At 59.0% G+C, this 25,117-nt stretch overlaps 2 protein-coding genes across 7 annotated transcripts in view; one reads left to right on the forward strand and one right to left on the reverse strand.

Annotated features, from left to right (window-relative positions):
• The first annotated feature begins 1,014 nt into the window (after positions 1 to 1,014).
• On the forward strand, positions 1,015 to 21,075 carry CLK3 (CDC like kinase 3). 2 transcript variants are annotated; one of them, XM_064157269.1, is made up of 14 exons: positions 1,015 to 1,112; positions 1,598 to 1,749; positions 8,359 to 8,566; positions 11,128 to 11,221; positions 11,585 to 11,651; positions 13,670 to 13,786; positions 15,764 to 15,930; positions 16,069 to 16,163; positions 17,195 to 17,324; positions 18,856 to 18,938; positions 19,249 to 19,328; positions 19,474 to 19,564; positions 20,527 to 20,724; positions 20,897 to 21,075. In XM_064157269.1, exons 2-13 carry the CDS (start codon positions 1,598 to 1,600, stop codon positions 20,710 to 20,712), a joined length of 1,470 nt encoding a protein of 489 aa, XP_064013339.1. In that variant the 5' UTR covers positions 1,015 to 1,112; the 3' UTR covers positions 20,713 to 20,724; positions 20,897 to 21,075. The 2 variants fall into 2 exon arrangements, with proteins under 2 accessions (XP_064013339.1, XP_064013340.1); XM_064157270.1 differs by having other exon boundaries at positions 1,015 to 1,107.
• A 193-nt stretch (positions 21,076 to 21,268) lies between these two features.
• EDC3 (enhancer of mRNA decapping 3) overlaps positions 21,269 to 25,117 on the reverse strand; it is a 35,727-nt gene continuing 31,878 nt past the window's right edge. For all 5 annotated transcript variants that reach the window (XM_064157263.1, XM_064157266.1, XM_064157264.1 and 2 more), the window contains exon 7: positions 21,269 to 24,617. In XM_064157263.1, the coding sequence (XP_064013333.1) occupies positions 24,283 to 24,617 (335 nt within the window). In that variant the 3' untranslated portion in view covers positions 21,269 to 24,282. The remainder of the gene's footprint in view (positions 24,618 to 25,117) is intronic.

Genomic DNA, 25,117 nt, shown 5'->3' on the forward strand with positions numbered 1-25,117 from the left:
AGAGGATGGTCCTGGTGAGGAAGGCCATGGTTGAGTCAGACTATAGGGAGGAAGATCGTGGTGAGGGTGAGGATGGCTGCAGTGAGGAAGGTGGCAAGGAGGGTGAGGATGGCCACAGTGAGGAAGGTGGCAGGGAGGGTGAGGATGGCCACAGTGAGGAAGGTGGCAGGGAGGGTGAGGATGGCCACAGTGAGGAAGGTGGCAGGGAGGGTGAGGATGGCCACAGTGAGGAAGGCCACGGCTGAGACAGATGATGCGAGGGAGGCTGCAGGCAAGGTAAGGATGGCCCCAGCAAAGCAGGGCATGGAGAGGAAGGCCGTGGCCGCAGTGAGGATGGTCACAGCGAGGAAGATCATGGTGAGGGTGAGGAAGCCCACGGCGGGGAAGGGCAGGGGGAGGGTGACGAAGGTCACGGACAGGAAGGGCATGGTGGGGAAGGCCACGGCCCGGGAGGCCGTGTCGGGACTGACCCTGTCGCCTGTGGCCTGCCTGCCGTCCCCAGCGGCGGAGGCGGTGCGCCGGGAGCAGAGGGCGGCTGCGGGGCGCAGGCAGCGGCGCAGGCAACGGCGGGGCACAGGCAGGGACGCAGGCAGCGGCACAGGCGGCGGCGGGGCACAGGCAGCGGCGCAGGCGGCGGCGGAACACAGGCAGCGGCGCAGGCAGGGACGCAGGCAGCGGGGCACAGGCAGGGACGCAGGCAGCGGCGGGGCACAGGCAGCGGCGCAGGCGGCGGCGGGACACAGGCAGCGGCGCAGGCAGGGACGCAGGCAGCGGGGCACAGGCAGCGCCGGGGCGCAGGCGGCAGCGGGGCGCAGGCAGAGGGAGCTAAGGGCGGCGGCGGGGCGCAGGCAGCGGCACAGGCAGCGCCGGGGCGCAGGCAGGGACGCAGGCAGCGGCGGGACGCAGGCAGGGACGCAGGCAGCGGCGGGGCACAGGCAGCGGCACAGGCAGGGACGCAGGCAGCGGCGGGGCGCAGGCAGCGGCGGGGCGGGCGGGGCCGGAAGCGGAAGCGGAGCCAAAGCCGTTGCGGCGGCGCTGCTGGGCCGGTGGGGCCGGGCCAGGCCGGGCCGCAGCCGCCGAGCGCGGCTGGAGGGGAGCGGAGCGGAGGTGAGGTGAGTGGGCTGCGGGTGGGCTGCGGGGCGCCGAAGCGGGGCCGGGACCCTCGGTAGGGGCGGCCGAAGGGGACTCTGCGGAGGGGCTGGGAGGGGATCAGGCCTGGCCTGGCCTGGGCCCAGCCGCGGCGCTCCAGTGCTGGTTCGTGACGCCTCGGTGCGGTGCCGCGGCCCGGAGCGCTCCGTGCCAGGCTGCCCGGTGCCTGGCGGCGGAGGGGCCGGGCTGCAGCCGGGTGATCGCAGGGGACAGCGGGGAAAGGAGCGGTACGGGCCCGGCACGGCCCGGGCCTCCCGGGGGTAGGCCACTCGCGTTGGGCCGCGCAGCCGGCGGGCGCTGCGCCCTGGGCACGGCCCCGCTCGGCCCTTGGGGTGCGGGGAGCGCCGGCTCGGCCCCGGGCTCCCTCCGGGAGCTGGCGGCAGGGTGCAGGGGGGGAGTGCGTTCAGAGGCGGGCGTGTTTGGAGCTGGAAGCCTCTTGTCCCCCCAGATGCATCACTGTAAGAGGTACCGGTCACCGGAGCAGGAGAACTACCTGGGGCACAGGTGGAAGAGGAAGAGGTCTCGGAGCAGAGACTACTATGAGGGGAGGCTGCGATACCCACCCCGCAGGGATCTGGCGAGGAGATCGCGATCCAGAAGGTGAGAGCAGGTTTGGGCAGGGGGAGAGGGGAAGGTCACCGAACGAACCCTCCTCCTCTGTGCTGGTGGCGTTCCGGAGCCGGGCTGCGTGGTGGCAGCTTTCGTTTCCTCACTGAGGATCAGTTTTAAACCTGTAAATCCCAGGGATGGAAGGAAAAGGCTTAGTTGTGGGGGGGGGGGGGGGGGGGTGTGCCTGTTTTCCCTTACATGTTGCTGCATCTGGCTGAATGTTCTTCCCAAAGACATATCTTGAATATTAAAGAGATAACAGCCTGCTCAGGGTGACCTCATTGCTGTCTGCAGCTCCTTGTAGGGCGGCTGTAGCCAGCTGGGGTTGGGCTCTGATGCCAGGCAAGCAGCACCAGAAGAAGGGGACCCAGGCTGAAGCTGTGTCAGGGCAGGTCTGGGCTGGCTGTGAGGAGGAAGTTCCTGGCAGAGAGAGTGATTGGCATTGGAATGGGCTGCCCAGGGAGGTGGTGGAGTGGCCGTGGCTGGAGGTGTTGCAGCCAAGCCTGGCTGGGGCACTTAGTGCCATGGGCTGGTTGGTTGGGCAGGGCTGGGTGCTAGGTTGGGCTGGCTGAGCTTGGAGCTCTCTTCCAACCTGCTTGATTCTGTGACTGGCCAGGGCTGGGTGCTAGGTTGGGCTGGCTGAGCTTGGAGCTCTCTTCCAGCCTGCTGGATTCTATGACTGGCCAGGGCTGGGTGCTAGGTTGGGCTGGCTGAGCTTGGAGCTCTCTTCCCACCTGCTGGATTCTGTGATTCTTTAGAAGGTATGCAGCAAAGCAGTCCTGTGACTCTAAATCATCTTTCCCAGTTCTGATGCTATGAAAGGCTTTAAAGCCTTTCTCCTCCTGACAGCAGGACAAGAGGTGATGGCCTCAAGCTGTGCACCAGAGGAGGTTTAGGTTGGAGATTAGGAATAGTTTCTTTACTGCAAGAGTGGTCAGGCTCTGGAACAAGCTGTCCAGGGAGGTGCTGGAGTCCTCATCCCTGGAGGTGTTCAAGGAACCTGTGGCCATGGCACTTGGGGATGTGGTTTAATGGCTGTAGTGGTTTTAGGTGGATGGTTGGACTGGATGATCTCAGAGTTCTTTTCCAGCTTCAGTGATTCTGTTCCATGAGTCTCCCAAAGTAGCACAGCTTGGATTTGGAATGCCAGCACTTTGCCCTCACCTGTGCTGCCAGCGAGGATCCGAGCGTCGCTAACTAACCTTTCCTGCTCCAGCTCTGGATTTTACCTTTGATCCTCTCTTTGTTCAGCCTTTCCACGGGGACAATGAGGTGCTGGAAGCAGGGTGGCTGAGGCCTTTTAGTGACAGTGGTGGTGAGGGTTCTGGAATAGAGGCAGTAGCCACTTGCTGGCAGGTCGCGGTCAGCCCTGGCTGCTGTGCGGGACCGAGGCTGCTGCAGCAGAACAGGTTGAGCAGGGCAGGTGCAGCCAGAAGAGAGCTGAGATCATCATTCCTGAAGTGTTCTGCAGATGAATTTCTCTTCCCAGCCTGGCTATTGTTTATGTGAAGGGTTGTGAAACAACAGCTGATGCATGCAGTAGGCTCTGCTGCTCTTTCATCTGGTGAGTCTTCTAGGATGGACCTGGCTGAAGGGAGGCAACAGGAAAGCTGAGGAGATACTTTTTACAAGGCCTTGTAATGACACAGTCATGGAATGGTTGGGTTGGAAGGGAGCTCCAGGGGTCATCCAGTCCAAGCAGGGACATCCTCAACTAGATCAGGTTGCCCAGAGCCCTGTCGAGCCTCACCTTGAATATCTTCAGGGATGGGGCCTCAACCACCTCCCTGAGCAACCTGCTGCAGTGTTCCACTACCTTCATGGTGCAGGACTTGTTCCTCACATCCAATCTATATCTCTCTGCTCTAGTTTGAAGCCATTGCCCTTGTCCTGTCTCTACAGGACAGTCTCTCTGTAGCCCTCTTGTAGCCCCCTTCAGGTACTGGCAGGCTGCTATCAGGTCTCCCTGGAGTCTTCTCTTCTCCAGGCTGAACACCCCTAGCTCCCTCAGCTTGTCCTCATAGCAGAGATGCTCAAGACCCCTGATCGTTTTTGTGGTCCTCCTTTGGACCTGCTCTATTGGGATGACTGGCAAGGGATTGAAGCTGGAAGAAGGGAGATTAGAATCATAGATTCAGGCAGTGTTGGAAGGGAGCACAAGGAGCAGGCAGTGCCAACCCCTACCATGCCCAGGGACACCCTACCCTAGAGCAGCCTGACCACAGCCTCAGCCAGCCTGGCCTTAAACACCTTCAGCCATGGGGCCTCAACCCCCTCCCTGGGCAACCCATTCCAGCCTCTCACCACTCTCCTGCTCAACAACTTCCTCCTCACCTCCACTCTGACTCTCCCCACCTCCAGGAATTAGGAAGAAATTCTTTCCAGTGAGGGTGGTGAGACACTGGAACAAGTTGCTCAGGGAGGTTATGGATGCCTCCTCCATGGAGGTGTTCAGGGCCAAGCTGGATGAGGCCTTGAGCAACCTGGACTGGTGGCAGGTGTCCCTGCCCATGGCAGGGAGGTTGGAACTGGATGATCTTGGAGGTCCCTTCCAACCCAACCCACTGTGTGATTTTGTGCTAAGATTTACTAGGTGAAAACCTTCTCACCTCTTCCTTCCCAGCCTCTGGGCCTCTCAGATGTCTGTTGGCCTCCTCTGTGTTTTAGGGATTTATTTCTGAGCCTTCTTCATCTTAAAAGCTCCCAGAGGTGTGGTTGCAGCTGAGGATCAGTGTCAGAACAGGGCTAGGGAGGGGGTGGATGTTGTATTTTGGCTAGTTCAGCAATGACCTGGAGCTGCTGCTTTCTTGGCAGGAAGCTTGGAACTACTCTTGATCTAAAATGAGATGAAACATGACTGGAAAGCCAGCAGCTCCTCCTCTTGCTGAGTGGTTGGATCTTGTGCCTGAACCACAGCTTCTGGCTTGCTGACCTGTGAAGCAAAGCAGTGGAAGCTGCTTCATCAGACCAGTTGTGCCAGCTGAGGTGGCAGTGGCAGTTGTGCTTCTGGGGGCAGAAGCAGGGCACTGCTCAGTGACACCATTTTTGCTGCCTCTGCTCTAAGAGAGGCACCATAGCAGTGGTGCCAGGGAAGCACAGGCTCACAGGATGCCAGGAGTTGGAAGGGACCTCTGGGGATCTTCAAATCCAGCCCCCCTGCCAGAGCAGGATCAGAGAATCCAGCACAGGTCACACAGGAACACAGGCAGACAGGGCTGGAAAGGCTCCAGAGAAGGAGACTCCACCACCTCTCTGGGCAGCCCATTCCAATGCCAATCACTCTCTCTGCCAGGAACTTCCTCCTCACATCCAGCCTAGACCTGCCCTGCCACAGCTTCAGCCTGGGTCCCCTTCTTCTGTCCCTGGCTGCCTGGCAGAAGAGCCCAACCCCAGCTGGCTACAGCCTCCCTGCAGGCAGCTGCAGGCAGCAATGAGCTCTGCCCTGAGCCTCCTCTGCTGCAGGCTGCACCCCCCCAGCTCCCTCAGCCTCTCCTCACAGGGCTGTGCTCCAGGCCCCTCCCCAGCCTTGCTGCCCTTCTCCAAACACCTTCCAGCACCTCAGCAGCTCTCTGCAATAGAGAAGCCCAGAGCTGGACACAGCACTGCAGGGGTGGCCTGAGCAGTGCTGAGCACAGGGGCACAAGAACCTCCCTTGTCCTGCTGCCCACTCTGCTCCTGAGCCAGCCCAGGATGCCATTGGCTCTGCTGCCCACCTGAGATGAGCTTGGTTGAACGTTTCCCTCACACTCTTGCAGCCCTCATCATTGCTAGAGCTGCAAGCTGTACCCTGGAGGTCACATTTTCCTTCTGGCTTCAGCTAACGATCTGCTGAGCAGGTGTGCACCTAAGGCCTGGCCTTCAGGGGCCCCCAGTTCTCCCTTGGGGTGAGGACTGCTGCTGGCTTCAAATCTCATTTGTTGGAGACTGGATGTGACCTCTCCCTAGGTGGTTTAGGTTGGGTGTGAGAAGAAGCTTCATCACTGCAAAGGTTGCAAGCACTGTTAACAGGCTTCAGATGGAGGTGGTTGAATTCTCATCCCTGGGAGGTGTTTCAAAGCTGGAGAGATGTGGTGCTGAGCAGCATGGCTTAGCACCAGGCCTTGTAGAGTTAGGGAGCAGTTGGAATGGGTGATCTTAAAGTTCTTTCCCACCCAAAATGATTCTCCTAAGGGAAGGAGAAAGGGTGGTAGACAAACACTGCTGGGGAATCTCTGAGTTGGGAGACTTTCAGGGCCCACTGGGGTGTGTTCCTATGTGATCCTGCTCTGGCAGAGGGGGTTGGACTCTGTGACCTTCAGAGGTCCCTTCCAACCCCTCTGATTCTGTGTGGTGCTGGAGGTGGCTCAGGTAAGGTGGGCAGCCCAGGTGGAGCAAAAAGTGGGTTGTTTCCTGCTGGCTTCATGAGAAGTGGAAGTGCCACATTGTCCTCTCTTGTAAACCTCCTCCTTCCCTGAGAGGAGGTCCACATTTGAGCCACAGCAGAGGGTTGGTTTGAAGCTAGGCTGTTTCTCTGCTGCCAGGGAGCAAGAGCACTTAGTGCCAGCAGGACTCTTGTCCTTTTGTGCCTTTTCAAGCTTCCAGGCTGTCCAAGAAAGACATTGAGGTCCTGAAGCATGTCCAGGGAGGGGCAGTGAGGCTGGTGAGGAGTTTGGAGGGCATCATCTGAGGAGTAGTTGAGGGAGCTGTGGTTGGTCAGCCTGGAGAAGAGGAGGCTGAGGGGAGACCTCATTGCTCTCTACAGCTCGCTGAAAGGAGGTTGCAGTCAGGTGGGAGTTGGTCTCTTCTCCTTAGTAACAAGTGATAGGATTAGAGGGAATGGCCTCTGGTTGTGCCAGGGGAGGTTTAGGTTGGATGTTGGGAACGATTTCTTTGCTGAATCACAGATCCTTAGGGATCAGAAGGGACCTTGAAGGATCATCCTGCCACAGCAGGACCACCCAGGGCAGGTCAGACTGGAATGTGTTCAGGAGGGGTTTGAATGTCTTCAGAGAAGACATTCCACAGCCTCTCTGGGCAGCCTGCTCCAGGGCTCCAACACCCCCACAGTGAAGAAGTGTTTCCTGTGGCACCTTCTGTGCCCCACTTCTCACCCACTGCCCCTTGTCCTATCCTTGAACATCCCTGAGCAGAGCCTGGCTGCATCCTCCCCACGCTGCCCTGCACATCTTTAGTACGGCAGTGAGGGCAGCCCTCAGGCTCCTCTGCTCCAAGCTCAAGAGCCTTAGAATTGCAGAGCTTGGAGAAGACCTTTAGGATCAAATCCAACCATAACACAACTACCATGACCACTAAGCTATGTCCTGAAGTGCCATGGCCACACACTTCTTGACCACCTCCAGGGATGGTGACTCTGCCACCTCCTTGGGCAGCCTGTTCCAATCCCTGACCGCTCTTGCAGCAAAGAACTTTTCCCTCATCTCCAATCTAAATGTCCCCTGGTGCAGCTTGAGGCCACTTCCTCTTGTCCTGTCATCAGTTACTTGGGAGAGGAGACCAACGCCAGCCTCACTCCAGCCTCCTTTTGGGTAGCTGGAAGAGAGCAATAAGTTCTCCTCTCAGCCTTCTCCAGACTGGGCTGGAGATGCAACACGCTCAGCCTTTCCTCAGCAAGGAGCTGTTCCCCTCCCTTAATCACAGAACCAGACAGGGCTGGGAGCACAAGGAGCAGGCAGTGCCAACCCCCCTGCCATGCCCAGGGACACCCTACCCTAGAGCAGCCTCACCACAGCCTCAGCCAGCCTGGCCTCAAACACCTCCAGCCATGGGGCCTCAACCCCCTCCCTGGGCAACCCATTCCAGCCTCTCACCACTCTCCTGCTCAACAACTTCCTCCTCCCCTCCAGCCTCACTCTCCCCACCTCCACCTTTGCTCCATTCCCCCCACTCCTGACACTCCCTCACAGCCTCAAAAGTCCCTCCCCAGCTTTTTTGGAGCCCCCTTCAGACCCTGGAAGGCCACAAGCAGGTCCCCTGGGAGCCTCCTCTGCTCCAGCCTGCACAGCCCCAACTCTTTCAGGCTGTGCTCACAGCAGAGCTGCTGCAGCCTCTCAGCATCCTCCTGGCCCTGCTCTGGACACTCTCCAGCATCTCCACAGCCCTCTTGGCCCAGGGGCTCCAGAGCTGGATGCAGCACTCCAGGTGGGCTCTCAGCAGAGCAGAGCAGAGGGGCAGAATCCCCTCCCTGGCCCTGCTGGCCACACTGCTGCTGCTGCAGCCCAGCCTCTGCTTGGCTTTCTGGGCTGCAAGTGCTCACTGCTGGCTCCTGTGCAGCTTCTCCTCCAGCAGCACCCCCAAGTGCCTCTCCTCAGGGCTGCTCTCCAGCCTGGCACTGCCCAGCCTGCATTGCTGCTTGCCATTGCCTCCAGCCAGCTGCAGGACCTTGCCCTTGCTCTTGTTGGACCTCTTGAGCTTGGCTTGTGCCCACCTCTGCAGCCTGCCCAGCTCCCTCTGCATGGATCCTGCCCTCCAGCCTGGCTGCTGCAGCACACAGCTTGGTGTGGGCAGCAGACCTGCTGAGAGCCTTACTCCGGGACTCGTCCCTCTGCGGGCGGTTCGCAGCGGCTGCCAGGCTCCTGAGGGCGCTGCCGTTTGTGCCCGCAGCCACGAGAGGATGCCTTACCACCGGAGGTACCGGCGGGACAGCGAAGCCTACCGCTGCGAGGAGCACAGCCCGTCCTTTGCCGAGGACTTTTACCCCAGCCGCCCGCGGCACTGGCGCCGCTCCCGGGGCAGGGAGCAGCACCGGCCCAAGAAGCACCAGCACTACTGCAGGAAACGCAGGAGCAGGTCTTGTAGCAGTGCCTCCTCGGTGAGTAGCATCCAGGACGAGCTCAGGAAGGTTCAGGGTGGTCGTTTTCTTTAACTGCTGTTGCCTCCTTCCAGCTGCGAGGGCGCTGGGTGAGTAAGCTCTGCTCCCTTCTCTCCGTGGCGGCTCCTCCTTTGGTTCAGTCTGTGTTGCGTTTTTCACTGCCTGCAGCCTGCGCTCCCAAAGCTTTCTCTTGTGGAGAGTGGGAAGCGTTTGGAGGTGATGGTTTGGTTTGTTTCCTTTGCCGGTTCAGCCCTTTCTAGCTGTAATACACCAGGGAACTGAGCTGTGCTTTGGATGGGGATCAAGGGAGAGCTTCAAATGGTTAAGGAGGGCTGGCTTTGGCCAGCCTGGCTGCTGGGGACTGTGTTTGGGTGGGGGTGGGGAGGGCGTTTTGAATGTGGCCAGGGCTTGGCTTCCCTGTCAGGGGTGGGGGTTGGTGTGCAGTGCTCCTGCAGAGGCATCTTCAGTGGATTGTGTTCTGGGCCTGGTTCTCCACAGGGGTTATTGAGCCCTGTGCCACCCTAGTTAAAGGCTTCCACCTCCTGAGGATGAGCACTTGTGCTCTTTGCCTTCTTCCACACAGGTGGCTTCCCTGAAAACACCACCCCCCCACACACACACAGTGTTCTTTCCCTCTGGAACACACAACGTTCCTTCCAGGGAATATTGAGGCCTGGGGGAATGGGCTGAGACTGGGAATAGCCTGAAAGCGTGGTGAGGTATCAGACCTGTGCCTCCCTGCTCCTCTCCTGGCAGGAACCTTTCCATCCTTCACACCTTTTGGTGCTTTTCAGTGTCACTACAACTGTGTGAGCAGGCCCTGCTCCCTGCAGCTGGAGCAGACACCTGCATGGCCAGGAGCTTCTGAGGGGCTGCTGCTTTCCTCCTGGATTTCTTTCCAGCTGGAATTTGAGTTTTCAAGCCAGAGCCAGAGGTTCTGGTGGGGTTTGTGTGTGTGAGTGATGGGCAACAGCCTGCAGCTTTGGGCTGGTGCCAGCTCAAGTCCTTTTGGAAGCCTCACAGCTCTCCTAACTGTCCTCTCTACCTTCTCCTCCGTTGGCCTTTTGAGGTTTTGGTCGTGGCTGATCATTTTGGACTAGCAGGGAGGTGGGGGTGAAGCTTGTTAGAAGCTCAGGCATGGAGATGTAGAAGCTGCTGTCTGAATTTCTTTGACTGTTGAGACTGTTAAGAGTAGAAAAAGGGGTGAGAAATTAGACAGCTTATTTGGGTGGACCCTGAGGTCCCGTCAGGAATGTTGGGCTGGTTGGAAACTTAGAAGAGGTAAATGTGACCTCACACCTTCAGCAGAGTGAAATGGTCCCTGGGGATTAACTGCACCGTCCCTAAAGTTCTTCCCAGGCTGAACACTGCCTGCTGAGACCGATATGCAACACCAGGTCTGTGTGCAGCCACTTGGCTGTGGGTGGATTCAGGGCTCAGCGTGGTCACTGATCTGTGTCAGGAAGGGGTGGGCTGGTTGTCAGCCAGGGCAGGGCACTGCTTTGGGTAGCTGGTGGGCTGCTAAGTGAGGTATGAAGAGGGGGACAGCTGCTCCTCTGGCTCCTGCTGGAGAGCATATCCAAACTGACAGCTTCTGTACCCTTCCCTGGCTCTGCCGGCAGCGAAAATGAGGTTCTTTTGGCAAAGCTCTCCTTGTGCCTCTGACAGAAGTCTGTGGGAGGACCTTCTGCTGGCCTGGTGGGCTTAGAGGGGGCTTCTGAGAAGATGAGGACAGAGATTTTTAGCAGGGCCTGTTGCCACAAGGCAAGAGGTGATGCTTTAAACGAACGGAGAGAGATTCAGACTAGATCAAAGGAGACATTTCTTACGCTGAGGGTGGCGAGAACCTGCTCCAGGTTGCCCCTTGCCTGGCACCAGATCGGGTTGTCTGGGGGCACTCTGAGCAACCTGCACTAGCTGCAGATGTCCCTGCTGACTGTGGAGTAGGGGGGAGGCGGCGGCGGTGGGGGGGGATGGGGTGGATAAGCGGGGTGGATGAACTCGCTGAGCTCCCTTCCAACCCGAAGCACCCTGCCGTTCAGACCCGCGGTGCCGCAGAGGAGAGCTGCTCCCCTGCTGGGAAAGGGCAGTGCCAAAGCCAACCTTAACCCCCTGGAGAAGACAAGGGGAAGGCTTTTCCTAGCTGAGAGGCATCAACCAATGAATTTTGGTTGGTTGGTTGTTTTCCCCCCCCCCCCCCCCCCGTTTGTTTGTTTGTTCCTTTGGTTTGGTTTTTCCCCTCCCCCCTCCCCCCTCCTTTTACATACCTGTAGCTGTTTGATTACTTTTTTTGGTTTTTTTCCCCTTTATTTTCTTTTATTTTCTCCTGTTTTGAAGTTAGTTTTGTGTCTTTGACGTGTCCCTTGCAATATCCCTATCGTTATATATGCTGTGTGCCTTATGAAATGCTGGGATCTGGAAAATCCAACCAACAATCAACCCATCCAACCAACCAACCCATCCGCACCGGTCCACCACCACCACCCTCCTGCCCCCCCCTGGCTGCCTGCCTGCCTGCCCGGCGGCGGTGGCCTGGCGGCGGTGGCGGCGGCGCCCTGCAGAGGAGCCAGCAGAGCAGTAAGCGCAGCAGGAGCGTGGAAGATGACAAGGAAGGTCACCTGGTGTGCAGGATCGGCGATTGGCTTCAAGAGCGATGTACAGCCACCTTTCGTAAACCTTTACCTCTCTCTCTCTTCCTCTTCCTCCTTTCTATCCCTCCTCTCTTAGACCAGAGCTCCCTCCCCTTGCGCTGGAGAGGTCTCTTCTAGTGTTTTTATTGCTTAAAAAAAAACTGGACCGAGCAGTAAAATTGCCTGAGGCAGACCATAGACACTTAAGTTTTAAAAGAGAGTAGCAGCCAGAGACAATCAGCTCTGTAGTGGTCTTAATTTGGGGTTTGTTTTGGCTTGGTTTTATTTTGGTTTGGTTTGGCTTTGATGTTTTATCGCTGTGAAGTTGCAGGACCTCAGCTCTGGGCCAGGCGCTGGAGCTCACATCCCCTCCTGTTTTCTCTCCTAGATGAGATCGTCGGCAGCCTCGGCGAAGGCACGTTTGGCAAGGTGGTGGAGTGCGTGGACCATGCCAGGTGGGCAGCTGCCACCCTTGCCCGCTCCCGCCGCTGCCCTCCTTCCCTGCCCTCCTTCCCTGCCCCCCTTGCCCGCTCCCGCCGCTGCCCTCCTTCCCTGCCCTCCTTGCCCGCTCCCGCCGCTGCCCTCCTTCCCTGCCCCCCTTGCCCGCTCCCGCCGCTGCCCTCCTTCCCTGCCCTCCTTCCCTTCCCTCCTTGCCCCGCTCCCGCCGCTGCCCTCCTTCCCTGCCCCCCTTGCCCGCTCCCGCCGCTGCCCTCCTTCCCTGCCCTCCTTCCCTGCCCCCCTTGCCCGCTCCCGCCGCTGCCCTCCTTCCCTGCCCTCCTTGCCCGCTCCCGCCGCTGCCCTCCTTCCCTGCCCTCCTTGCCCGCTCCCGCCGCTGCCCTCCTTCCCTGCCCCCCTTGCCCGCTCCCGCCGCTGCCCTCCTTCCTTGCCCTCCTTCCCTGCCCCCCTTGCCCGCTCCCGCCGCTGCCCTCCTTCCCTGCCCTCCTTCCCTGCCGCCCTTGCCCCGCTCCCGCCGCTGCCCTCCTTCCCTTCTCTCCTTCCCTTCCCTCCTTGCCCCGCTCCCGCCGCTGCCCTCCTTCCCTGCCCTCCTTCCCTTCCCTCCTTGCCCCGCTCCCGCCGCTGCCCTCCTTCCCTTCTCTCCTTCCCTTCCCTCCTTGCCCCGCTCCGGCCGCTGCCCTCCTTCCCTTCTCTCCTTCCCTTCCCTCCTTGCCCCGCTCCTGCCGCTGCCCTCCTTCCCTTCTCTCCTTCCCTTCCCTCCTTGCCCCGCTCCCGCCGCTGCCCTCCTTCCCTTCTCTCCTTCCCTTCCCTCCTTGCCCCGCTCCCGCCGCTGCCCTCCTTCCCTTCTCTCCTTCCCTTCCCTCCTTGCCCCGCTCCCGCCGCTGCCCTCCTTCCCTGCCCCCCTTGCCCCGCTGCCCTCCTTCCCTGCCCCCCTTGCCCCGCTGCCCTCCTTCCCTGCCCCCCTTGCCCCGCTGCCCTCCTTCCCTGCCCCCCTTGCCCCGCTGCCCTCCTTCCCTGCCGCCCTTGCCCCGCTCCCGCCGCTGCCCTCCTTCCCTGCCGCCCTTGCCCCGCTCCCGCCGCTGCCCTCCTTCCCTGCCCCCCTTGCCCGCTCCTCCCTGCCGCCCTTGCCCGCTCGCCTCTGCCCCTCCTGCAGCAAGCCCAGGCCCTCACAAGTGTACAGGAGTAACGTTGCCGGTTTTGCCTGCACGAAACCATCAGCACCTTCCCCTTGTTACTGAGAAGGGCAGATTCGGAGTGGAGATTAGGAATTCCTTCCAGGGAGGGCGGGGAGACACTGGCACCGGTTGCCCAGAGGAGCTGTGGCTGCTCCCTCCCTGGAGGTGTTGAAGGCCGGATTGGATGAGGCCTTGAGCAACCTGAGCTAGTGGGAGGTGTCCCTGCCCACGGCAGGGGGTTGGGACTGGCTGAGCTTTTATGGTCTCTTCCAACCCAAAGCGTTCTGTGAATCTATGAAAGCTGTGGAGAAGTTCTGCTTGTCACAGCAGGTGGGAAGGGGCCTGGGTCACACCTCAGACTCCTCAGGCTGAGGAGGAAGGCTTTGGAGTGCCATGGCTGAGGACTTTGGCAGGGACTGTTCTGTTGCAGCCAGCCCCAGCTGGGGAAGTGACCTCTTGATCTGCCTGGGTACTTCTCAGTTCTCCCTTTAACCCCTCCTGGGATTACATCTGACCCCTGCCTCTTTCTGACCTTTTGTCTGCCTCTCAGCCCTGAGGTCAGCCTGGTTGAGGAGTGCCTGGGGTCTCTCTCAGTCACTGCAGTGCCTGCTGCTGTCTGCAGTGTCAACTGGCCAGAGCCTTTCCCTCCCAGTTAGCTACTGGTGAAGGATCAGAAATCTCAGGCAGACCATGAGAGTGTTGTCAGGAGCCAGGGAAGGACAAAGCCTTTGAAGAGATGAAAATGTGACTGGCGTGGCTGGGATGTGCCCTCTCTCCCTGTGTGCTGGGTGTGAGGGTTTGTTCTGACTCCAGCCTTTTCTGCTCTCCTCCTTCCCTTCCAGAGGCAAATCTCAGGTGGCTCTGAAAATCATAAAGAACGTTGGGAAGTACAGAGAAGCAGCCAGGCTGGAAATCAATGTCCTGAAAAAGATCAAGGAGAAGGACAAGGACAACAAGTTGTAAGTTCCTCCAGGACTCCTGGGTGGGCAGAGAAGTGGTCTGTGCCTGGGTGACAGCCAGAGAAATGTGGGGCTAGGCACTGAGGTACCTGCTCTTTGCACCCTCTGGGTGGGGGAAAACCTGCCTCACTCCTCTGTGTTTTGGGAGAGGGGAGGCAGAGAAGCAGCTCTGCTCTGGGCCACTCTCTCCAAGGAGGACACTGAGGGGGTGGAGTGGGTCCAGAGAAGGGTAGCAATCCTGGGAAAGGGTCTGGAGAACAGGGCTGGTAAAGAGCAGCTGAGGGAACTGTGGGGGTGTTTAGTCTGGAGAAAAGGAGGCTGAGGGGAGACCTGTTTGCTCCCTGCAATTCCCCTGGAAGGAGGTTGGAGCCAGGTGGGGTTGGTCTCTTCTCCCTAGGAACAAGCGACAGGGCAAGAGGAAATAGCCTCAAGTTGCCCCAGGGGAGGTTTAGGTTGGGCATGAGGAGAAACTTCTTCACTGAAAGGGCTCTTAAAGACTGGCACAGGCTGCCCCTGGAGGTATTGAAGAGCCTCAGAGATGTGTTGCTGAGGGCCATGGTTTAGTACCAGCCTGGGTAGACTTAGAGAAAGGTTGGACTTAGCGACCTTGGAAAGTCTTACCCAGCCCTGAGGATTGCATGGTGCTGTGAACACCTCAGCACCTGCCCTGCCAGGTCAGAGCAGGGAAAGATCAACCAGAACTGGCAGATCACCAGAGCTGGCAGCTCCTGGCCTGGACTCATTCATTCTGGTATGGGGCAAGAACTGGCTGGAGGGCAGGGCCTGGAGAGTGGTGGTGAATGGTGCCACATCCAGCTGGCAGCTGGCACCAGAGCTGGGCACAGTCCTGTTCTGTATCTTTACTGATGATCTGGAGCAGGGGATTGAGTCCAGCATCAGTCAGTTTGCAGATGGCACCAAGCTAGGAGCAGCTGTGGAGCTGTGGGAAGGTATCAGAGCCCTGCAGAGGGACCTGGCCAGGCTGCATGGGTGGGCAGAGGCCAATGGGATGAGACTGAACAAGGCCAAGGGCAGGGTTGTGCACTTTGGCCACAACAACCCCAAGCAACAATACAGGCTGGGGCCAGAGTGGCTGGGAGTGCTGGCAGAGAGGAGCTGCAGAGGAGGCAGCAGTGCCCAGGTGGGCAGCAGAGCCAATGGCATCCTGGGCTGGCTCAGGAGCAGTGTGGGCAGCAGGACAAGGGAGGTTCTTGTGCCCCTGTGCTCAGCACTGCTCAGGCCACCCCTGCAGTGCTGTGTCCAGCTCTGGGCTCCTGCATTGCAGAGAGCTGTTGAGGTGCTGGAAGGTGTTTGGAGAAGGGCAGCAAGGCTGGGGAGGGGCCTGGAGCACAGCCCTGTGAGGAGAGGCTGAGGGAGCTGGGGGGGTGCAGCCTGCAGCAGAGGAGGCTCAGGGCAGAGCTCATTGCTGCCTGCAGCTGCCTGCAGGGAGGCTGTAGCCAGCTGGGGTTGGGCTCTGCTGCCAGGCAGGCAGCAGCAGCAGAAGGGGACCCAGGCTGAAGCTGTGGCAGGGCAGGTCTGGGCTGGCTGTGAGGAGGAAGTTGCTGGCAGAGAGAGTGATTGGCACTGGAATGGGCTGCCCAGGGAGGTGGTGGAGTGGCTGTGGCTGGAGGTGTTGCAGCCAAGCCTGGCTGCGGCACTTAGTGCCATGGTCTGGTTGGTTGGTTGGGGCTGGGTGCTAGGTTGGGCTGGCTGAGCTTGGAGCTCTCTGCCAACATGCTTGGTTCTGTGATTCTTTGAACATCTGTAGCAACCACTTTCTGCCCTGTCCCACTTCAACTGTAAGGTCTCTCCAAGGGTGGTGGACAGAGTGGGGAGGTGTCTCTGGTGTACACCAAGGGATTCTTCTGCTTCTGAGTCATCCTACACAGAGCTTTGGCTCACCAACCACTTCTGAAGTAGCCAGGCCCAGGCAGAGTGACTGCATGCAGGTTAATGCTGGTGTCTTTGTCTGCTCAGCTTGTGTGTCCTGATGTCAGACTGGTTCAACTTCCACGGCCACATGTGCATTGCCTTTGAGCTGCTGGGCAAGAACACCTTTGAGTTCCTGAAGGAGAACAACTTCCAGCCCTACCCCCTGCCTCAGATCCGGCACATGGCCTACCAGCTCTGCCACGCCTTGAGGTGTAAGTCAGCCTGGCCAGGGGATGAAGAGGCAGCTGAGGAGGAGGGGATTGGTGCCTGCACAGGCAGAGCTGTCTGGGTGCTTCACTCTGTGGTTCTTAAGTGCTTTTTTTCCCCCCCTCTCCTGGCCCCCCGTGCAGTTCTCCATGACAACCAGCTGACCCACACCGACCTGAAGCCAGAGAACATCCTCTTTGTCAACTCGGACTTTGACACCCTCTACAACGAGAAGAAGGTGGGTTGTGGCCCATGCCCTTCCCCTCCCTGCTGAAGCTGCATCTGCCCCTCTTGGGCCCTTACCAAGTCTGGTTGGTGGGAAGAACCTGGAAGCTGAGTCCTGCACCTGGGGAGGGAGAAAAAAACTGCAGCAGGACAGGCTGGGAGGTGCCTGCTGGAGAGCAGCCCCAAGGAGAGGGAGCTGGGGGTGCTGGGGGAGAGCATCCATGGCACAGCAGTGTGCCCTGGGGGCCAAGAGGCCAATTGGATCCTTGGGGGCATTAAGCAGAGTGTGTCCAGCAGATCAAGGGAGGTTCTTATGCCCCTCTGCCCTGCTCAGACCTCATCTTGAGCACTGCCTTCAGTTTGGGGCTCCCCAGTTGCAGAGGGACAGGGATCTGCTGGAGAGGGTCCAGGAGAGAGCTATGAGGATGATGAGGGGACTGAGCAGTGCCTGGTGAGGAGAGGTTGAGGGCCCTGGGGCTGCTTAGTCTGGAGAAGAGAAGACTGAGAGGGGATTGAATCAATGTTTATAACTGAGGGCTGGGGGTCAGGAGAGGGGGGACAGGCTCTGCTCACTGCTGCCTGGCACAGGACAAGCAGCAGTGGATGGAAGCTGCAGCACAGGAGGTTCCAGCTCAGCACAAGGAGGAACTTCTTGCCTGGAAGGGTCCCAGAGCCCTGCCACAGGCTGCCCAGAGAGGTTGTGGAATCTCCTCTGGAGCCTTTCAAGGCCTGCCTGGATGTGTTCCTGTGTGATCTGTGCTAGATTGTTTGGCCCTGCTCTGGCAGGGGGGGGCTGGACTCAATCTCCTTGGGTCCCTTCCAACCCCTACCATCCTGTGAGCCTGTGAAGTGTCTCCAGTGAAGCATTTGGTGCCTTCCCTTACGTCTGCTCTGAGCTGTAAAGAGCTCAGAGCTTCAGAGTCATCATTCCTCTGCTTAGCAGTGTGGACTTGGCAGCTCTGGGGTTCAGAGGGCTCCTCTCAAAGCCCAGCTTGGTCCCAGAGCAGCTGCTGGAAGCACCAAGGAGCCCCTGTTTGCTTGCAGAGCTGCGAGGAGAAGTCCATCCGGAACACGAGCATTCGCGTGGCAGACTTCGGCAGCGCCACCTTCGACCACGAGCACCACACCACCATCGTGGCCACCCGGCACTACCGCCCCCCCGAGGTCATCCTGGGTGAGTGCTGCTGCCCTTGGGCAGCCCGCAGGGGCTGGAGGACGGCAGTTGGCTCAGGGAGGTTGTAGTGTGGTGCTGGCTGGAAGAGAAGCGGCTTGAGAGGGCTCTCCCAGTTCCTGGGGACATGCTGCTCGGTGCATTGCTGCACCCCTGCTTCAGTGGTCCTATCCTGACTGGATGGAAGGTGGCCATGGGTGGTGCAGAGCCTTGATATGGAGCTGAGGGACTTGGGAAGTGGTGAGGTTAGCTCTAGCTGAAGGTAGAGTAAGCATAAGCTGAAACAGAAGCCAATCTGTTCCACATGGTGGAGCAGGTCCAGAGGAGGGCCATGAAAATGATCATGGGGCTGGAACACCTCAGGACTGGCTAAGGAGGCTGGGAGTGTTCTGCCTGCAGAAGAGAAGGTTCTGGGGAGACCTAATAGACCTGATGGGGGTACAAGAAGGCTGGAGAGAGACTGTTTGCAAGGGCCTGCAGTGACAGGATGAGGGCAATGGCTTCAGAGCAGATTTGGATGTGAGGAACAAGTTCTGCACCATGAGGGGGGTGGAACACTGCAGCAGGGTGCCCAGGGAGGTAGTGGAGGCTTTATTCCTGGAGATACTCAAGGTGATGCTCAACAGGGCAGCTATGGGCTGGGGCCAGAGTGGCTGAGAGCAGGCACCAGCTGGGGGTGGTGGGAGAGAGGAGCTGCAGAGGAGGCAGCAGTGCCCAGGTGGGCAGCAGAGCCAATGGCAGCCTGGGCTGGCTCAGGAGCAGTGTGGGCAGCAGGACAAGGGAGGTTCTTGTGCCCCTGTGCTCAGCACTGCTCAGGCCACCCCTGCAGTGCTGTGTCCAGTTCTGGGCTCCTGCATTGCAGAGAGATGCTGAGGTGCTGGAAGGTGTTTGGAGAAGGGCAGCAAGGCTGGGGAGGGGCCTGGAGCACAGCCCTGTGAGGAGAGGCTGAGGGAGCTGGGGGGGTGCAGCCTGCAGCAGAGGAGGCTCAGGGCAGAGCTCATTGCTGCCTGCAGCTGCCTGCAGGGAGGCTGTAGCCAGCTGGGGTTGGGCTCTGCTGCCAGGCAAGCAGCAGCAGCAGAAGAAGGGGACCCAGGCTGAAGCTGTGGCAGGGCAGGTCTGGGCTGGCTGTGAGGAGGAAGTTCCTGGCAGAGAGAGTGATTGGCATTGGAATGGGCTGCCCAGGGAGGTGGTGGAGTGGCTGTGGCTGGAGGTGTTGCAGCCAAGCCTGGCTGGGGCACTTAGTGCCATGGTCTGGTTGGTTGGGCCGGGCTGGGTGCTAGGTTGGGCTGGCTGAGCTTGGAGCTCTCTTCCAACCTGCCTGATTCTATGGTCTAGCTGAGGCTGCCCCTGCTGAGTGCAGAGGGGGTTGGACTGGATGACCTTTGGAGATCCCTTCCAAGCCAGACCATTGTGTGAAATCTCTGTGGGGAGGCTGGAGAAGTCCTGCTGGCAGCACACACAGATAACTTGCCCTGGGCCTCTCCTGGTGCTGCCAAGGCTGGAGAGCCCCAGGCTGAGGTGGTTGTCTTTGCAGAGCTGGGCTGGGCGCAGCCCTGCGACGTCTGGAGCACCGGCTGCATCCTCTTCGAGTACTACCGCGGCTTCACGCTCTTCCAGGTAGGAGCCCTGCAGCAGCCCCTCCTAGCCCTCCCTGTCTGAAAAGTGCTCTCACCCAGGGGAAGGGAAAGGCAGAGCCAGGCACTGGGAAGCAGAAGCTGAGTCTGAAAAGCAGCTCAGGAGAACTCCTGCTTTGAGGACTTGTGCCGTGCTGCCCAGCCAAAGCTCAGATCGCTTTTGGTTCCTTCGCTCTGCCTTTGGAGAGGGGAAGCAGAGGAGGACAGGAGCCTGCTGGAGCCTGCTGTACCACAGCTGGCTGTCAGCTCTCCAAGCTGTGACTGGATGTAACACTCCCCCTTGTGCTTTGCAGACCCATGAGAACCGGGAGCACCTGGTGATGATGGAGAAGATCCTCGGGCCAATTCCGTCCCACATGATCCACAAAACTCGGTGAGGAGCTTCTCCCTCAGCTCTCTGTGCCCACTTCACTCAGGCCACCAAGGCTCTGTCCTCACACCAGGTCTCACCTCAGTGACAGATGTGCTGGAGCTACCTCCCCTGAGCAGCCCTCCTCACCCCCACCTTTCCTTTGCAGGAAGCAGAAGTATTTCCACAATGGGAATCTGGTGTGGGATGAGAACACCTCTGATGGGAGATATGTGCAGGAGAACTGCAAGCCCCTGCGGGTAGGTGCTGCTGTGTGGCTGCTGGAGGGCTTGGGTGCCTGATGAGGCTCAACCATGGTGCTGGTCCCTTCTCCAGGTGGCTGGTGGGGGGCTGGGGCCAGGGAGTTTGGCTTTTCCCACCCCCAAACTCAACACCTGCAGTAAAAGAAGCTGAACTGAAGCAGGACAGGCACTGGGGAAGGGGTAGGACTCTCTACCCCAGGGTAAGAGTCAGCCACTGCCTTGCTGGGGCCATGGACTTGGTCCCTGTCAGAGAATCACTGCAGTTGGAAAAGCCCTTTAAGAGGTCATGGAGTCCAACCATTCTCTGGCTCTGCTAAACCATGGCCCTCAGCACCACAGCTCTGCCTCTTGGAAGCACCTCCAGGGATGGGGATTCAACCACCTCCCTGGCAGCCTGTGCCAGGCTTTGAGAACCCTTTCAGGGAAGAAGTTTCTTCCAAAAATCCAACTTAAGCCACCCCTGGGCCATTTCTTCTTGTCCTGTCACTTGGTACTAGGGAGAAGAGACCAACCCCACCTCACTTCAGTCTCCTTTCAGTGAGCTGTGGAGAGCAATGAGGTCTCCCCTCAGCCTCCTTTCAGGGAGCTGTGGAGAGCAATGAGGTCTCCCCTCAGCCTCCTCTCAGGGAGCTGTGGAGAGCAATGAGGTCTCCCCTCAGCCTTCTTTCAGGGAGCTGTGGAGAGCAATGAGGTCTCCCCTCAGCCTCCTCTCAGGGAGCTGTGGAGAGCAATGAGGTCTCCCCTCAGCCTCATTTCAGGGAGCTGTAGAGAGCAAAAAGGTCTCCCCTCAGCCTCCTCTTCTCCAGGCTGACCAAGCCCCAGCTCTCTCAGCTGCTCCTCCCCAGCTCTGTTCCCCTGCCCTGGACCCACTCCAGCTGCTCCTTGTCCTTGCAGGGAGCCCAGGCTGAGCCCAGCCCTGCCCTCAGCCTGCTGCAGCCCTCTGCCCCCTTTCCTTTCAGACCTACATGCTGCACGACTCGCTGGAGCACGCTCAGCTCTTCGACCTTATGAGGAGGATGCTGGAGTTCGACCCCTGCCGTAGGATCACCTTCTCAGAAGCTCTCCTGCACCCCTTCTTCGCGGGGCTGTCTGCCGAGGAGCGGCTGCTGTGTGGGCGAGGCACCAGCAGGGACCTGAGCAGATGACGGCGGGGGAGGGTGCGGGGGCCTGCCGGGGGCGGGGGGTTGTATATATGGGGGTGGAGAGGGCAGAGGGGCTGGGGGGGGTAAAGGGAAGGAGAAGCTCCATTGGAAAGCACAGATTTGTCTATTTATATGTTGTAAAGTTAAAATAAAAAGTGTTTCTTATTGTTTGATACTTCCCTCGTAGGCAGCTGTTAGGGTTCTTTGCCTTTTCTGCAGAGGAAGATGGAGAGGAGAAATTAACTGATGGGGGAAAAAAAAACCCAGGCACCAGGAGGCTTTGCTTCAAAAGTGACTTCTCCCTCTGAGCATCGTGAGCCTTTTCCAGCTGCAGGACCAAATAAACAGCTGCAGGCCAGGAGCAGACGTGAATAGTTGCACTTTTATTTCAGGGCATGCCCCAACCCTCCCTCCCCACTCCCTCCCCCCAACTTCCCTCCCCCAGCAGCGGCAGGAATCGTTACAAACATCAGGTCACAAATGGAGTTCATCAAGCAGTGACATAGTGCAGTGAGCTTCACCTGGTGGCGACCAGAGCAGCACTCACAGGCAGTTCCTGTGCTGGTGGTGAAGGGTGTGGGTAGAAACTAGGCTCAAACACAGCTTTAAAAAACAAAACAAAACCCAAAAACCCCAAATTGTTCCACTTTTGGAGTGGGGGAGGGGGGAGAAAAACCACCCAGACCCCAATTCTGGGTCTCCCAGTGCTCCAGAAGAGATCACACCTGCACGTGAGATGTGGTTGGTGTGGGTGAAGCCAGCACCTCCTGAAGGAAAACCTCAGTAGCTGAAGGAAAAGCACAGCCAAGTGCCCCAAAACACTCCAGAAAGTGAAGTTTGACTGTGCCAAGCACAGCCCAAAGCTGCCTGCTGGGTCATAAACACTGCCCAGTGCCCTCAGGACTGGGAATCCCTGTTCTCAGGGGAGGGTTTGCACCCTCCTGCTGAGGGTTAAACAGTCAGGGGAGTGTCCCTATTGCTGCGTGGGACCTTAGTGCTTCCTGGAGGCAGCTGGCAGTGGGCACACAGAGCTGAGCCCAGCTGCCATCCCTGTGCCAAAAAAACCCACCCACACCCAAACCAACTTTACCTGGTTCAGTGCCCTGCTGGGCAGCCTGTGGGGAGGGAGCCTGTGAAGAAGAAGCCTTATTTCTACCCTGCTGCTGCTCAGTGTGTACAAGCTGCAGGCCAGCAGCCAAAGGCTGGAGGCAGAGTTGCAGCCTGACCCAAGGAAAGCAGCCCTGGAGGCAGCAGAGGTCTCTTATTGCATGTGGGGAGCAAGGGGGAGTGCAAACAGAGGGCCTTAAGCCAATGCTGTGCTGCAGCAGCCCCCAGGCCACGCTTGTCCACCTCGGCAACGCCTTTGCCTGGCTCAAGACTGGATGAGGCTGAAAAAAAAGACCAAATGAGGGCAGAGGGAAGCCTCCTGCTTGGTGGTTTAACCAACCCCAGCGTGGCTGAGTTGGAACTAGGGCTTGTGAAACCAGCCCAAGCAGAGCCACCACAGCTCCAGCTGAGCTATGGCTTCCCTGAGGAGTAGCTGCCTTGGCTGTGCCCTTTCAAGGGGAGGAGGAGGGCTGGAGGGTCCCTGCCCAGCCACTGGCCCCTCTGAAACCACTCAGCCTAAGCCAGCAGATGCAGGTCCCTCAGTGGGGAGAGAAGGTCGGGGTGGGAGCCAGGGGTCCAGACCCCTCCGTCCTGCTGAGGTAGATCGGCTGAGGTGCAGGCGGTTTGGTCCAGGAAGAGGCCTGGGGGAGCTGGAGGCCTTCCCCATCGCTCCACACTGGCAGGCAGGAGGAACCACTGCACTGCTGCTTTTCCTTCTCCTCCTCCTCTGACATGCTTTGGCCCTTGCCTAAGCAGAAGCAGTGAAAGCTGAGCACCTGCTCCCTAAACCCTCACTTCCAGGGGCACCTGTGGGCCAACAGCTTTGCCAGCTGGGACTCTACCACCTACAGCAGGAGGTGACCATTGCCCTTCTGCTGCCCTGGAGAAAAGGCCCTGTCTGAAGCTCTCCCAGCTGCCAGAACAGGGCCTCTGTGAGATTTCAGAGCTCTGGGGACAGGTAAAGTACCAGAAGAAGAGCAGAGCTTCAAGCACTGCCCCTGCTCACAGCAGCACCGGGAGCTGCTTGGTGAGAGCAGGGCCCCTGCTTGGCATCTGCATCCCTGAGGGAACAGCTCAGCCTTGCAGCACCTCCTGCAGCACACAGCACTTCCCAGGGTCTATTAGCAAGCACACAGGGCCAGCACCACAGCCTCCTGAAGCTGGCCAGCTGCTGGGCTTGTTCCTGCTCTAAGGCTCCACCAGGCCCACACCACAAGGGCAGGAGATGACCCAACCCTCTGCTTGCTGGCAGCACACCCCCAGCTGGCAGAGCAGTCTGGGCTAGATCTCTCTCTCTAGCTGAGAGCCTCCTGCTGCAAGCCCTCCCCTGCAGGTAAACAAGACTGTGTGAGCTGAGACCTCCACCCCTTCCTCAAGCTGGGTGCCAGCACACAGGTCCACACACGCACAAGCCCACCCTACACGCGGGCAGGGAAGGAGCAGATCCACTTCCCAGACCGCACCAAGCAGTGGAGGAGGAACACTGGAAGCACTGGGGAGAACCTTACCCAAACATCACCTGCACCACACACACCACACAAAGCCAGGAGTGATGCTGCCCTGCTTCAGCCACTGCTTTCCCCTGATTCAGCCACTGGCTGTGCCAGGGAGAAAGAAACAAACCCAACCCACAACTCCTCTGGAGAAGTTCTTCCCCCCACCTGGCTCCCACAGACTCTGCTGCACCCACCAAGCCAACCAACAAAAAGCCAACAGGAGAGGGGATAAGCAAGTAAGGCCTAGCTGAGGAGATCACTGCTCCCAGAGCACGTGTGGCCTGAGAGCTGCTGGCTCATGACACATTCCAAGAGGCAAAGCTCTCCTCCAGGGGCAGGGAAGGAGAGCGAGCTACAGCTGCCCTCAGGAACATAAAACAGGGGAGAGGGAGAACAAACCAAACCAACCCAACCATAACAAGAGAACCAAACCAAGTCCTCCCTCCCACAGCTGCAACAGAAGGGATTCCTAACACGCCCAAGGTGGGGCTGCTGCCACCAGGACACCCTTGTTGGGTCTCTCTGCCCCAGCAGGACCCAAAAAAAACCCAAACCAAACAAGTCTCAAACCTCCAACCCACCCAAGGCTGCTTGCACCAACCTCTAGGGTGCATTCAACAGCCTCCTGGTGGGGCTTAGGGACAGGCACCACCACCCCTGCGTGCCCCCTTTTGCTTCCTCCTTGGGTTTGCTCTTTTGTCATCGTTTTCCTGGGGGTTTTTTTTCCCTTTCCTCTTTCCCCTCGATGATGATTTGCTGCTTTCAGTTTCTTTCCATACACAACGTTTTCTGTCTTCTGGAAGGCAAAGAATAAACAAAGAACAGCCAAACCTCTCCAGAACTTCACATCCTTAAGGCGTCACGAAGTTAACTAGGTCAGGATCCGTACTTGGACAGCTTATTTGACAGACCTCCTCTTCCTCTTCTTCCTCCTGCCTCTCTCTCTCTTCTCTGCAGAGCTGGCTGGGCCCTAAGTGGAGTGCAGGGGGATGACGAATTTGCAGCCAAAGGGGGAGTGATAGTTGATGCCCACTTCCTGAAAGACCTTCTGGGGGATGCCAATGTCACAGAGGTACAGGCGCCCTGCCCGCTCGCCCAGGGGCAAGGGCAGGCCCAAGGCCAGTGACCACTTGGCATCGATGCCCTGCTCCAGCTCGTTGATGGGAGGGTCTATGCTGAGGACGGGTGCCCTGTTCTGGTTGGCCCAGTCCACGACTGCTTTGTACCAAGGCTGATCTCTCAGGAAGGCATTTTCGTGACAATCCAGGCAGTTGATCACCAGGTCAACAGGGGTGTCAGGGAGATCTGAAAGGAAAGGACACAGTGAGTGCTGAGGACCAACCTGGAACCACAGCATTAAGCCTTGGAGCCTTCCCCTCCTTGCACGGCCTCACTGCACCCATAGAATCAAGCAAGGTTGGAAGGGAGCTCCAAGCTCAGCCAGCCCAACCTAGCACCCAGCCCTGCCCAACCAACCAGACCATGGCACTAAGTGCCCCAGCCAGCCTTGGCTTCAACACCTCCAGCCACAGCCACTCCACCACCTCCCTGGGTAGCCCATTCCAGTGCCAACCACTCTCTCTGCCAGGAACTTCCTCCTCACAGCCAGCCCAGACCTGCCCTGCCACAGCTTCAGCCTGGGTCCCCTTCTGCTGCTGCTGGCTGCCTGGCAGCAGAGCCCAACCCCAGCTGGCTACAGCCTCCCTGCAGGCAGCTGCAGGCAGCAATGAGCTCTGCCCTGAGCCTCCTCTGCTGCAGGCTGCACCCCCCCAGCTCCCTCAGCCTCTCCTCACAGGGCTGTGCTC

This window comes from Pogoniulus pusillus, chromosome 17 (assembly GCF_015220805.1).
Source record: "Pogoniulus pusillus isolate bPogPus1 chromosome 17, bPogPus1.pri, whole genome shotgun sequence".
In the NCBI taxonomy this organism is placed as follows: Eukaryota; Metazoa; Chordata; class Aves; order Piciformes; family Lybiidae; genus Pogoniulus; species Pogoniulus pusillus.